Source organism: Hydra vulgaris, chromosome 03 (genome assembly GCF_038396675.1).
Source record: "Hydra vulgaris chromosome 03, alternate assembly HydraT2T_AEP".
Classification (NCBI taxonomy): Eukaryota; Metazoa; Cnidaria; class Hydrozoa; order Anthoathecata; family Hydridae; genus Hydra; species Hydra vulgaris.
Window position 1 is genome coordinate 46,326,877 of NC_088922.1, and position 14,767 is coordinate 46,341,643.

Genomic DNA, 14,767 nt, shown 5'->3' on the forward strand with positions numbered 1-14,767 from the left:
TATAAATAAAAACAAAAAGGTAAATGAGCAATTATTATAATATTAAATGTTTTACAATAATTTGATATTAAATATATATATATATATATATATATATATATATATATATATATATATATATATATATATATATATATATATATACATATATATACATATAAAATAAAACTGTTAAATAATATTTTCATTTTTATTTAAAAATTATACATTAGCTTATAAATTGTTTTTGTTTACTTTCAAAACATCGTATGCTTTTTTTTTAAATCTAATTTTTATCCAATTATTTTTTGTAATATGACAAGTGGTTCATATTGTTGAGTATGATAAGTTACTTTAAAACAATACTTATAAACAATGTCAATGATTAGTTAACGAATATACTTTATCCATGTGTTAAGTCAAATGATTTGTTTGACTCTTTTTAATTAGTTGAATCATTTTAAAACTAAATTTATACAGGTGAGCATGAGTTCCAAATAAAATTAAGAAAAGATTTTTAAACATTTTTTTGAGATTATAGATATTACTTTTGTTTATACTTTTTTTATTATTATTTATTTTAACTTTAAAAGTTTTTTTTTTAATATTTTTTTGTTTTTACTTTTATTTTAAAATATTAAAGCTTTTTTAATTGAATGTTTATTAGCAGTATTAATGTTTGTGTGAGTCGCTATAAAGTTATGCGTTGATTTTAATTAGTTAATCGAAAATATACTATAAACAATCAGTTTTTAAATTTAATTTTTAAAAATGTACACCAAAGTAATGCATCAGTTTCACTCTAAATAAAAGGGTTTTTTTGATAGTGAAGATGATTCCATAAGTTATTTAAAAACCAATAGTTTTGCGATTTTCTTTTTGTTTTTCAATGCAAGTTAATTATAGTGCTATATAATGATTAATTGTTATTTATTTTGCTTTCCATAGTTTTTAATAAAAATGGCTTTAAACTCAAACAACCCTGAGAGTTTTTTAGATAAGTTTTTTTCAATTGATAAAAATACAAAACTGGCAACATAAAAGATTACAGAAAAGATAAATGATGCAAATAAAAAAACCAAAAGTTTACAATATGAAACGGCATTTGGAAAGATCACACCTATCAGATTATAAAATTTTTGAATCCGAAATGAGGCTTATGACCAAAAGAAAATCTTCATTTTCATCACATTCATTACTAAAAAAACTCAACAGTCTACTATAGATTCTTTTCCTATCACAATAAATCAAGTTAATGCTAAAACTTTAAAAATGGGAATTATTAAAATGGTAGTGAACAACAGTTTCGTTGAAAACATTTATGGATGATTGATTTCTGTTGGCTAGAAGCCAATTAAGTAAAACTCTTGGATTCAGAACCGGACACGATTCTGTACGCAATTTGATTGAATTTACTAAAAAAAAGAGAAAGCTGAAATAAAGGAAATATTGTTACAGAAATTTATTATTATGAAAATGAATGCAGCCACAGAACACCAAAAAAAAACTATTTGGGAATAAATATTCAATGTTATCATGCAGGAAAAAGTCAACTTTGGCACTGATAGATACAGAAGGACAACTTTGCTGCTATCAAAAAATAGTGGAAATTAGTCTAAATAGATTTGGTATCTGAAAAGATCTAAAAAGATACAGACCTTGTTTTAAAGCTTTATGCATAGAGTGATTTACGTCCGCCTCAAGCGATTTTACATAAACAGTAAGCGATTTTGGTTAAGCTACTTTTTATCATTTTTTAACTTTTAAATTATTCTATAATCAGTAACATAGAAGTAATTAATTTAAAAAAATATCAATATTTTGTTTTGTTATTATGTAAATTGACTTCCAGTTTATACATGCGGTGTATTTTTTCCTTTTTTTAAATCGATTAGTTTTTTTAGATTAATCAGATGACATGTTTGTTCAATATAGTCACACATATGAAAACTATTGAAAACTGTTATGTTTTATTAATTTATTATTAAATGTGCAAATAAAAATATCTTTTATTTTACAAAGCTATTAGGCATTTTTTTTATATCACAATCTGCAATGATTTGTATTTTATCAATTTGGACGAAAGTCTATGCAAATGTGCAAATAAAAATATCTTTTATTTTACAAAGCCATTAGGCATTTTTATAAAAACTACAACTTGTAATGATTTGTATTTTATCTACTTGAAAAAAAGTCTAAGCAAATATCTTACATGTAAACTTCAAGTTATGTAAATTATATCAAATTTTACAGATTTACTTTTACTTGATAATTTCACTTCAGCAATATCTCCTTAATTTTGATTTATAGGATTTATATGCTGTTTTATAAAGTTTAGTAAGTCTTTGGTTTATTAAACAGTTTTAAAAGATGATAAAGCATGTCAAAGTGGTTAAAGTGCTTTGTGTGAGTTCAAATTCTTTCACTTTACACACTTAATTTTTTTTTTAAATCTTTCCTAATTTTCTAGAATAAAAAACATTTTATAAGGCCTATGGATATTATATGCCTAACATATATAAAGATACTACATACTATAACAAACAAAAGGGAGAGAAATTTTTAAAAAGCTTTTTAAAAATTTTAAATACATGAAAACACCTTTGGAAATTTTTTGCGCATGTCACGATAGAGATACTTATGTTATAAATGTGCTTAAGTAATTAGTTAAACCTGTACATTTAACGCACATTAAAAAGACAACTTTCATTCTTATAGAAAAAGATTTTAAATGCGATTTTTAACTTTCTTTAAAATTAACGGGGCAAGGATCCTAAAAAGCTGCAGATGGTCTGAAAAAAATTAATAGAAATTTATTAAAGAAAAAAATAACGAGGTTCCTCTCCTTTTTTTTTTCTTATGTTTTTCATAGAAGTTATAAAAGAAAATTATATTTTGTTCTTTTTTAAATTTATTGAAATAAAGCAAAATTATTAAAATGGTCTGAGTGGAATAGACTCATCATGACCAGTATAAGGGTCATGGTAAGTCCGTTATTTGACATATTTAAGTCATCTCATGTTTTTAAAAATTTTTTAAACCGATGGAAATTATTTAACCAATTTCAGGTGGGTAATCTAAATATTTAGACAGGTACTAATATCCAATCTGTTGATAAATAGCAACTCGCGCAGCAGCTACTGAAACGTTTAAAGCTTTTTAAAGTCAATTTAAAAAATTTTTTTCATACCTTTTAAAAGTAAATAAGTATAGATTTTCTATATGTATATAGTTATTTCTCTGCTGCTTACTAAAAAATATTAAAGCAAGGAATAAGTATAGAAAAGATTGGTTCGGAATTGATTTACCAAGGTCCAGCCAGCTAGTTAATATTATTGCAGTAATTTAAAAAAGTTAATAGCTTTAAAAAATAAAAAAATAAAGAGAATTTTACAACATCAAACTCACATTAGGCTATTGCATTTTTTATCTAAAATAAGGTCTAAAATATTATATGCAAATATAGACTATGTGATTAAAAATGCAGAATATATGATTAGAGCAATCACACTTTTAAACAAATATTCAGGCGAAGAGAAATTTCTAGATAAAGCTTAGCAGGATGAAGAACAAGAGGAGTTTGTTCTCAACATTTGTCTACTGACATTAGGCTGATGCGCTGTGTTATTCACATTTTGCAGCCAGCTATTTGTGATGCTTTACAAAAAAACATACATTGGCCAACTTTTGGCTAAAGTCTGTTATGTTGTAAAGAAACTAAGAACCTCACATACAATATGTTTAGCAAGGAAGCAATACAAGGTTGTCCCAATTTTGAATAATAAGGCATGCTGGAGTTTAATAAAGGCAGATTCATATCTTTAAAAATTAGTTATTTGACTTGAAATGGTATTAACTAATGTGTGTGTGCTAATGGTTATTCTTTTTGAACAATATAATTTTCCTGAATAAACTATTCAATCAAAAAAAAAGGAAAGTATAATTTTTTAAATGTTTCAAAATTTTTTATAAATATAAAAAATTTATGAACAAAAAAATCGTAAAGGAACATAGTTTGAAACAAAATGATGAGACTTTTTGTTAATACCTCAAATAAACAACTTGTTTTGGTAAGTTTAATATACTCAAACTTATTTTCGAAAATGTATGATATGAACAGCTGTTTCAGGATTTGGAGATCACTTTATAAAAAAAATTTTGTATTTAAAATATATTTGTTTCTTGTAATATTGATAACCTAAACCATTAGCATTGAGATTAATAAAGTTATGTAACATGTTATTTAGAATACACTAGTCTTAATAAACTAGTTAAAGTAAAAGTGTAATGGAGAATAATAGTGATTTTAACTTTTTCTTCTTTTTTTTAACATTTATGGTTTTATAGTGATACACAAGGAAAACTACAATCTAATGTTTATAAAACTAGGAGGCATGGAAGTAAGTGAAGGGTTTTAAAAAAATACTTTAAACACAATTGAAGTTAAAAACAATTTTTTAGGGATAAAGTTATTTTATATATATATATATATATATATATATATATATATATATATATATATATATATATATATATATATATAAACCCTCGCAATAACTTGCTGACCTCAATCTTTTAGAGGTCGGCAAAAAATATTAAGCACAAAGATCTTACCATAAAACATAGAAACCAGGTCGGCAATTTTTTGCCAACCTTAAACACTTTAAGGTCAGCAGTTAGGTTGGCATTGCCAAGTGCCGACCTTATTTCTGAGGGTTGATGTATACATACATACATATATATATATATATATATATATATATATATATATATATATATATATATATATATAGAGAGAGAGAGAGAGAGAGAGAGAGAGAGAGAGAGAGAGAGAGAGAGAGAGCTTGAATTAATCGTTTTAATGTGGTAATGGTGCAGTGGTAGAGTGCTCATCTGATGACTCAGCAAAAAGTTTCGAATTTAATCCCTACCATGTCCCTGGTATTACCGCACTCAACTTATTTCTCCGCATAACTGCCTTGTTTGTTAAGGTTTGTATTTTGGAGTTATAGAGTTGAGAGGGGTTGTAACCACAATTAAAGTAGCCTCCTCAACTGTAGTGGCCTTGGGGAGATGAATTGAAATTTTTAAAAAAAGGGTATTGTGTATTTTTTTTTTTCTCAAATAAAACATTTTTGCAATTTGTCTCTTTTTTCCAATTTTTTTTTCTTTTCTAGTTTAGCATTTTTTAGGCCATTCTTAAAAGTATAGAATGTTTTGGTCTAAGGTTTTATCAGGGGTCATAAAGTAAGTCATGCTAAATTTAACTTATAAATATAAGTATGATCATTTGTTCTTTCGTGCTGAGATTTTTATTCAACATAGAGCGATATTGAATTTCGATTACTTTAAATCTCTGCGTGGAAGCTAATAATAATTTCTATTGGGGGTAGAACACTCCCCTTAAAATCGCATCTGGATCTCAGCCCTCAGAATTAGGGTAGGCATTTGGCAATGCCAACCTAATTCTGAGGTCAGCAAAAAATTGCTGACCTTGTTTCTATGTTTTATGATAAAACCTTTATAACAAATCTTTTTTGCCGACCTGATGCTGACCTCTAACAGATTAAGGTTGGGAAATTACTGTTGACTTCATTTTTCCTAATTATCAACAGTACCAATATCAGATTTAGAAGAAAGTTACAGGAACTTTAACTTTACTAAGTAGTCTCTTGACTGTATAAAAATCAGCAAAATCGGAGGTGTATGGTGACATGGCCTGGGTCTTATTACATGGAATAACCTTATCTTTTACATATATTTGTGGTCTTCAAATCATCTTTTCATCTATTAAAATGCACCTTTTGAAAAATCACTATATTTACTTGCTTTTTGTAAGACTAATTTGAGTTCGACTATTTTATCTTCTGATCTGAGTGCTGAGTGTTAAAACTTCTTGATTCGCTAAGACTCCAATAGTCACATGCTTGGCTCGGGATTGATATATACTTCTATATCAATTCACTTACTTGTAGTGAAGATTGTTTCTTAATCTCTTACTCAGATTTCTAACTTAATTTTTCTCCAGAAAATCATAATTACTTAATTTCACTCTTTGATTTGTGTTTGAATTTGACCCTAGCTTGTGCTAAACTTATTTTTGTTCTATTTTAGGTAGTTCGTACTGCGCAATGATCTTTTAGAAAATAATTAACAGTATCATTACCAAAGGCAAATCTAACATTCCAGCCTAAACACATGGATCTGATATTTTTACTTCTCCCAAGGATAAAGAGAACTATTAGCAAGGTACTTTTCCTTTAATTTGCATTTTAAATCTTATGACCACACTCTTCTTGTCATTCCAGAGAAACAGATTAATCCATTTTTAAACATCAAAATTACAGAGGCTTTTTTTGCTTTCTCTCTTTAATTCTTCTACTGCTTTTTATTAGATCATTCCTGTTCCCCAGACAACATATTTATCATAGTCTTGCAAAAGTATTTTCCAGAACTCTCTTCAATATTTTCTAAACTATTTAATAAGTGCTTAATTGAATCTTATTTTACTGCCTGATTTTCCTGTTCTATTGTGCATTAAATAGAGGCTGCAATGCAAGGATTATTGCTCTTGACATGTTAAAGTCTTGATAAAGTCATGCATGCTTGGCCTTCTTCAATAAAAAAGGATTATGACAAAACAAATAAAAAAATTTCAACTAGCAATATAGTTTGATTGATAATATAAAATCACAAGTGCATTATGAGTGGCAGCCAGCTACAACAACACATTGTTATTTTTGTAACAAACCCCTTAAGAGTGGCATGTGCTTCAAAACAAACTTTGTACAATCTTTAAGGATCAAAGAGAAGAGTACTTTTATTTTGAAAAATGCTACCACATATTATAATTAATACATAGTTCATCATTTTATGAAATTAATACAAACAAAGTTAGTAAATAATTTAAAAAGATGACAAATGCTCTTGTTTTTCTTATAGCTTCTTTAAACTTCAGTATCTTTAACATATTAGAGCAACTTAAATAGATTCTTTGACCTAATTTCATAAAAATTTTGTTTAGCACAAAATTTTCATAATCTGCAACAATTTTTTGAGCAAAACATTTTTCTTTGTTATAAAACTAAATTTATTTGTCAAATTAAAAAATGAATTTTTTAAATTTTTTCATATTTTTCAACTTTTTTAGAATCGCAAACCTAAACTTTTTATTTTACTATTTACCATGTATTAAACAAAATATAGACATATTAAATTTTTGGTTAAATAGTGAACTCTAATTATAAAGGTATAATAATTTATGATAATAAACTTTTTTTTTAAATAGAATAGTTCATGAAAAATTATTTCTATTTTTAATGTATGCTAAATTCATTCCTTTTTACCTGAATCTCCAAGAACTACTAAAGTTTTCCCTGACAAAAGTTCTTTTACATCTTCGTGAAGATAGAGAGCAGTCATTTCGAGCTCATTGAATAAATCTAATAATCTCTATATTATCACAAGCGGATTCGCACAGAGCTCATTTTCTTAATTTTTATTTATTAGATTTCTCATAACTTTTAATGGCACATCGCCGTAATTTTGCACATGCTCAGAGCGAAACGACGAACGGCAACAAGAAGCACTTAATCATTTATTGTTACTTATCTGATAGGTTAGATTTAATACAGCCAAACATTCTGGTAGAATTCTCTTGTCAAACTCTTATTCCAATGCTATCCTTCCGCAAGGTCCGCAAAGATGAAAAAGCTATTTTTTTATTTGCAAGACTGCCTGTTTTAACCTTAACTCTCAGTTGATGTATGTACACTCACCACGCATATCCTCATTTAAGTCATTCGATGCTTAAACGCTTTGCTGTGCCTATCCTATATATCTCAATTGACATAACCCTTATAAATACAAGTTAGCGGACGCAAAAAGCGCCCAACGTTGAAATAGAGGTCTGACAAAAGAGCTTACCAAACATTTTTGTTGAAAAAACTGAATCCCACATTTTAAAAGAGTTTTAATGATAAATTAAATTTAAATAATTTTTTTTTTTTTTTTTTTTCTTTATTTTTAATTTGTTTGAAAGAATTTGTTTGTCTATTAAAATGTTCTATTATAAGTCCTAGATAATTTTCTGACGTGCTTCATTTTGTTTTGGCGGAATAGGAAAGTATCAGGTAACCAAAAAAGTTCGTGCGGTTTTTCCGTATATAATAAAAACACACAAAACGACAAAAGTAAGTACATTTATTCATCAAAATAGTCACCATTAGCATCTAAAACCTTTTCCCAACGTAAAACAAGCTTATTTATTCCACTTCTAAAAAATTCTCGGTCCTTTGAGTCTATAAAAGCTTTCAACTCCATTTCAACCGCGTCCTGGTCTCGGAACTGCTGTCCTTTTAAATGATTTCCCAGGGAAAGGAAAAAATGGAAATCAGTAGGGGAGAGGTCTGGCGAGTATGGTGGATGAGGCAAACTCTCCCAACCAAGGCTTTGGAGCTTGTCCTGAGTCGCGCGAGCGGTGTGCGGTCTCGCGTTGTCGTGGAGAAGCAGAACTCCTCTCCTGTGCACCAGTGCAGGCTGCTTTACAAGCAACAGGTCGTGAACTCGTTGCAGCTGTGCTGAGTAGACCAGTCCAGTAATGGTTTGACCTGTTGGGAGCAGCTCGTAATGCACCACACCAGCTGTAGTCCACCAAATGCAGAGCAAAACCTTCCGCTCGTGGAGATTGGGCTTGGGTGTCTTTGGGATGGGGTCATCGGGGGACAACCAATGGTAGCAACACTTGGTATTGTTGTACACAATCCATTTTTCGTCGCATGTCAATAAACGATCAAGAAAAGGCTCAACATTGTGGCGTGATAAGAGTGATGTGCAGATCGTAAGCCGTTGCTTCTTGTTGTCGATCGACAATTTGTGCGGAACCCACCGACTCAGCTTCCACGCTTTCCCAATCGCATGCAGATGCAGGCGGATGGTTTCAACACTCACAGCAAACCTCACTGCAAGTTCTTGGCAAGTTTGGCTGGAGTCAGACTCGACAGCGTCCTTCAGTTCATCCTCATCAACCAACAATGGGCGTCCAGAACGCGGCAGGTCTTCGATGGACTCATCTCCCGAAGAGAATCGCTGAAACCACTTCTGTGCTGTGCGTTCACTTACTGTACCTTCTCCAAATGCTGTGCAGATGTTTTTGGCCGTTTGTGTTGCATTTCTTCCAAGTTTGAACTCATTCATTCAAGTACAATGTATTTTTTCATTTTTTGGGAAAAACTTTGATTACATTCTACACTTTTCTTTAATTTTCTCCACATTTTCAACTTTATCTTCAACTTTTTTGACATTTTTAACAACAACAAAAAAAAGGATTGTGTTTTAAATTAAAGAACTTCAAAACGGAATCAAAAGTTTTGTTAAAATACCGTTTTAGCTCCATATTTGCTGATGAGCTAAAGCGAAAAAAAAAATTTAACCAAGCTTTAAATTTTTATGTTGTAACAAATAAAAAGATTTCAAAAAACTAAAATAAATCCAAAAGCAGACGACATATATATTAATATCGTTATAAAATGTTTTTATTCATTCGGAAACCTTGGTGGCATTTAAGTATTTAACTACAGCAACAATTTTTTTAAAAGAATACTTAAAATAAATAAAAAAACAAACGATTGTTACTTGATTTGTCACCAAAGTAAATTATTGTGAGAAAGTCTTTGTTTTCTAAACTATAGAATTACATTAGAAAAATTATGTGTTTTTTATTTAATACCTTTTTTTCTTGAAAACTAGAAATATATGCTAGTTTTCTAAAATTTTTGATAATTTAAATTAAAATAAAAACTTTTATCGCTATTTCTGCTTTATTTTATTTATAACGTGTTGATTTCTTTTATGATTTTTGTTAGCCGTCACTGCAAATAATATTTTGTGATAAAACCAACAATTCCGGTTGATCGCAAGGTCAAATTCTGGAAAGAATTTGACCGCATGATTTTAAAAAAAAACTAGGTACAATTTTATTAAATTGTGCGTGAATGTATATTTTGTATATCGTACTATACGGCAAATAAGTATATATACAGCAAAAGTAATTGACATTTAACTTTAAATTTGTAATAAATAATTATATTAAAAAGTAAGAGTCAGTAATTTTTTATATTACATGCCAAAAAAGTTAAAAACTATCTTCTCACACAATAAGATTCGGTTTTAGAACTATTTCAATTAGTAACCGCGAGATTCAATATCGAGACACAAATTTGAACCTTTTTTATACATTAGTCATTTCCATATAGTTTCAAAAAAATCCTTCTGTAATCAAAACAAGCTGCTACCAGATTTTTCTAAAACTAGAAAAAGTGTTTTTAAATTTTATAAAAATAACTTTTAGTAATGGAAACTAGCTTACCATCAGCTAAAACATTTTTATGATAAAATAGTTAATTTAAAAAACTTTTTACCCCAAATTACAAATTTCCTTAAACATTCAACTGGTACTTTTTATATTTTAATTGGACATTTATTTTTTTCCATCCTTTTACATGCAGATTTTTGTGCATTTGGATTTTAAGAAATGTGGTTCTTCTGAAACACTTTAATAGAAGATAGTTATTATTCTACAGAAAATATTAAGGAAATAAAATATCCATAAAACTAAATAATTTTGTTAGTTTTGAATACTCGTCTACACTTTTTCAAGGTGTAAGTGAGAACACAAAAGTTGTAATTAAGAGATCGCAATATATAATTAAGAAACACAACATCTAATTAAGAAATTGTAAAATATAATTGAGAAATATAACATATAAATAAGAACTTACAATGTGTAATTAAGATGACATAAGTTGTAATTAAAAAATCGCTCATGTAAATGAGAATAATTTGTAATTGCGAATTCACAATGTAAGGTTAAATGTAAGTTCATTATAAAAGGTGTTCAGGAACACGAATTTGAATAAGTTAATAAGCATTTGTATGCACAAGCAATAATAATACGATTGAAAGCTCATTGTGTTATTTGTCAATATATTATGAACCGAAAGTATGTTTTTAAATTGAATCTATGACCGTGTTTATTTCATCAAATCTGCTTACATCCGCTTCTGGAAATACCAGTGCCGGATCAAGCACGAGCGGCGCCCGACGCGAGTTGAGTTTGCAGGGCTCTCAAATGAAAGCCTAAAAAAAAAGGGAGTGAGGTATACTAATGTACGAGGGTAAAATTGCGTTTATTACTAAATATATATACTCAATTTCAAAATACTCTATTAAATAAAAAAACATGTTTTATTATTTTTATCACGAAAATAGTATATAAGTTAAAGAATTAATTTAACTGATTGTTATTAAATATACATAAGGTTATATATATAAGAAAATATACATTAAGTAAACATAGAAATAGAAAACATAGACAATAGCAATAATTTACACGTTTCTAAGTTTTTTCTCAGAAAAATCTTGTAAAGTAGTTTGCAAATCCAACTGTCTTGCTTGTTGACTTTCAGTCAATATGGTTGTTAAACTGTCTATCCTACACTATTGTTGATCTTAAATAACTTTTTATAAGTTTAATCTAAAAAATAATCTTTTTCGAGAAGCAATTTGTTTTATATACGCATATGTTTAAATATACGCAAAGGGCAATAAATGGTTTTGAAGATGCCGTTGCTCTGTCATCATGTCTCAGATAAAAATTGTAACATTTTAAATGGTTTTTGGGAGAGTTTAGATAAAAGAAGAGATTCTAGTGCCTCCATATCTTCAAGTAACATATTACTGCCTAAGTCTGCTTCCGGCTTTACAGTATCATCATATGTATCTGTTGGTATAATCTTAGAATCTGTCGGATTTCTAAATCTGCTGCATACTTTTTAGTTCTTTTTTTTCGGTATTTTGAAATCTTTCTAAAAACCCAAGATCGTTTTAAAAAAATGTTTTGAAAAATTAAAAAATTATGATTTTTTAATAGTTCAAAACAATTTTCTAGCGATTGTTTAGCTTTATCTAAAATTAATAAGAAAAAAATATATTTTGAATGTATTTAAAGGGTCTATAATAGGCTCGTTGCCTTTGTAATTAATATGTTTTTTTCATTTCCGGAGTTGATTATTTTGAAATTCGGAATATATTTCTAAATTTTCTGCAAATGTTTTTGCCTTAACTAAGACGTGCTCAAATCCAGTTTGAAAACTTACTCGTTTGTTGAACTCGTTTAAGTAGAAAATATTACATCGCGTCATTAAATACTCTTAATTCTTGCGAGAAGTCAACTAATAGTTTCAGAATTCGAAAAAAAAAAATTCAAATATTTTTAATATTAAAATATTCTAAATTAAACAGGCTCCAAATTTGAATGAAAAACAGTTTATTTGTTTTTTTTATTCTTTTAATAGCATTCTAAAGGTCTCCGCTGGGCCCTTTTCAGTTCGGGGCCCGACTCGCCTCACCTTCTATCCGGCCCTGGGAAATACCAGAATCAACTTTTCCAATTTGTTGGCATGAAATACATACAACCAATTAAATTGAAAGAAAATACTACCTTTTATCTTCACCGAATGACAGAAGAAGAGTTGTTCAATGTGCTAAGCGAAATGACGATTAGGCTCAAACTTTAGGTGTCAAATATAAGATAGCATACAAATGGGTTCGAGACAGAAAATCAAATTTTATCGAAAGAGGTGTTTTTAAATCTAATAAATTGATTAAAGATCAAGTTAAAGAAACGCTAACATGGATTGAAAGTGACTGTCCATTGACATTGGTGGTCATCAAAACAAAAACTCAAAAAAAAAAGACAGTTTAATATTAGCGTGAACGCAACAACAATCACCACTTACCTCGAAGATTTTTTTTTTCATTATAAAAAAGTGCGTAAGAAGCTTGTACAATAGACATTAATAAAAGCAAATAATAAAGAGCTGAATATTTTGGAACATCAACGAACGTGTCACAAATGGTCATCAGTTAGTTTGGTTGGATGAAAATTTTTTTAACTTTTTTAATAGAAAAATGCAAGGACGTCCCAAACGGGGAAGAGCAATAATGAAAACACCTGCTTCAAAAGGTGCAAACATACATTTGATTGCAGCTGTATCAACAACAAATGTCGTGATGATAGAAATTCGCAGAGGATTATTTAATACAGATTCCTGTTTCACCAGTGGATTTCATCCGGCAATCGTTAAGAAGATTTGTTTAAGAAGATTAACAGACAATGCTGTATGTCACGCTTGTTTGGAACGGGTGATTGAATTCGCCGACTCAGTTGTTACGTTTAGAACCCTATAGTCTAATGTTAAACCGGGTGAAATCAATTTGGTTCAAAATTAAAAGTAACGTTAAAAATGCGATTCTCATTCCACCTGTATTCGGTGTTGGGATTGTGGAACAACGAGTGCAGTATTTTTTTTGTTTTATAAAAAATACATTTTTTGATTTATTATTTATTACGTCTTCTTAAATGTAAAACAATTTCCTAAAACAATTAATTTACTTTTTCTTTTCAGCGTTAAAAAAACGCTTCCAACATTTACGATGTTATTGAATAGATTGCGAAGGTAATACGTCGTATTTCCTGACATATCCGGCATTTTTTGGTGCTGACTTTCAGACATGGAGCAAACTCCAAACATTTTTATGTTTATACTTATGTCAAATAATACTGTTTTACAAAAAATTGCGATGATTGGAAGCTGTGATCAAAGAAGCCCTTAAACTTCAACCGCCATTTTGACCACATATAAGTTGTACCCCCCTCAAATTGAGAGGGGTTAAATCTTTATGTGGTCATAATTTTTGAACGCTGAGAGATAACAGTCTAGTTGAGAATAATACAAAAAAATTATCGCAATTTTTTGCCTAGCATCGTTATTTGACATAAGTATAACCATACAAATGTTTGGAGCTTGCTCCATACTTTTTTTGCTCCATGTCCGGAAGTCTCAAACACCAAATAATGCTGGATCTGTTACTGAAATAAGAATTGAGTATACAAGTTAAACATGAAATTAAAAGGCGGCCTCAAATTACGAGTTCATAAATAAAGACGAGGTTCGATGTGTATACTCAAAAATGTTTATCTATATATCTCTATAATTTATCATAGACATTTGTTTTTATTATATATCATATATCATTTATTGTTTTATTAAAGCAACTATAAAAAACGTATAGCTATTATAACAAATTTTATAAAATGTATGTGGTCCAAGAAAAGGAAATTAAAAAAGAGACTGATAATAGATTACGTATAAACAATAAAAAGATTCCCTTGTTTTTTTATTATTTAAGAAAAGGTATCATTATGTAGGAAAAAAAACCTTATGAAATATGGTTAAACACGATGAACAGTATAAAAGAAGATATTCTTGCAAACCCTTATGAATTTAGTATTTTAATGCAAGCTGAAGAAAAGATGCCAAATCAAATAAATTTAAGGAATTAAATACAACTAAAGGAATGTAATTGTTATTGTTGTGCATAAAATTGAGCAACGATTTTAACTCAATTATTCTATTAATTAAATTTCAATGCATCTTGTAAGTTATTAATATAATATATTAATGACTTACGTTATATATTATAAATATACAAAGTTGGCTCCAAAACCGAACCCTGAAAAACGCAGCTTAAAACTTCTTTCCATTCTAATGTATCTGACCCAAATCCACTCTTTGTCTTTTATTAGATAACAAACTGTTAACCGTTTGGTTAATTTTATTGAAAAACCATAATTTTGAACTTTTTGCATTAATTTTATGAGTGATACCTTATCAAAGATTTTTTCTAAGACGAAATAGATAACATCTTATACTATTGTTGAGATGGT

General features: G+C 28.6%; 2 protein-coding genes across 2 annotated transcripts in view; both read right to left on the reverse strand.

Annotated features, from left to right (window-relative positions):
* LOC100211039 (uncharacterized) overlaps positions 1-7,566 on the reverse strand; it is a 37,196-nt gene extending 29,630 nt beyond the window's left edge. The window contains exon 1 of the mRNA XM_065793420.1: positions 7,326-7,566. Within this exon, the coding sequence (XP_065649492.1) occupies positions 7,326-7,401 (76 nt within the window). The 5' untranslated portion in view covers positions 7,402-7,566. The remainder of the gene's footprint in view (positions 1-7,325) is intronic.
* A 615-nt stretch (positions 7,567-8,181) lies between these two features.
* LOC136078721 (histone-lysine N-methyltransferase SETMAR-like) lies at positions 8,182-9,174 on the reverse strand. The gene has a single exon (XM_065794511.1). It carries the CDS (start codon positions 9,172-9,174, stop codon positions 8,182-8,184), a length of 993 nt encoding a protein of 330 aa, XP_065650583.1.
* Between the last annotated feature and the right edge of the window lie 5,593 nt (positions 9,175-14,767).

Bases quoted from the DNA above. Each gene is read 5' to 3' on its own strand.
- LOC136078721 (XM_065794511.1), bottom strand. From the start codon at position 9,174: ATGAATGAGTTCAAACTTGGAAGAAATGCAACACAAACGGCCAAAAAC.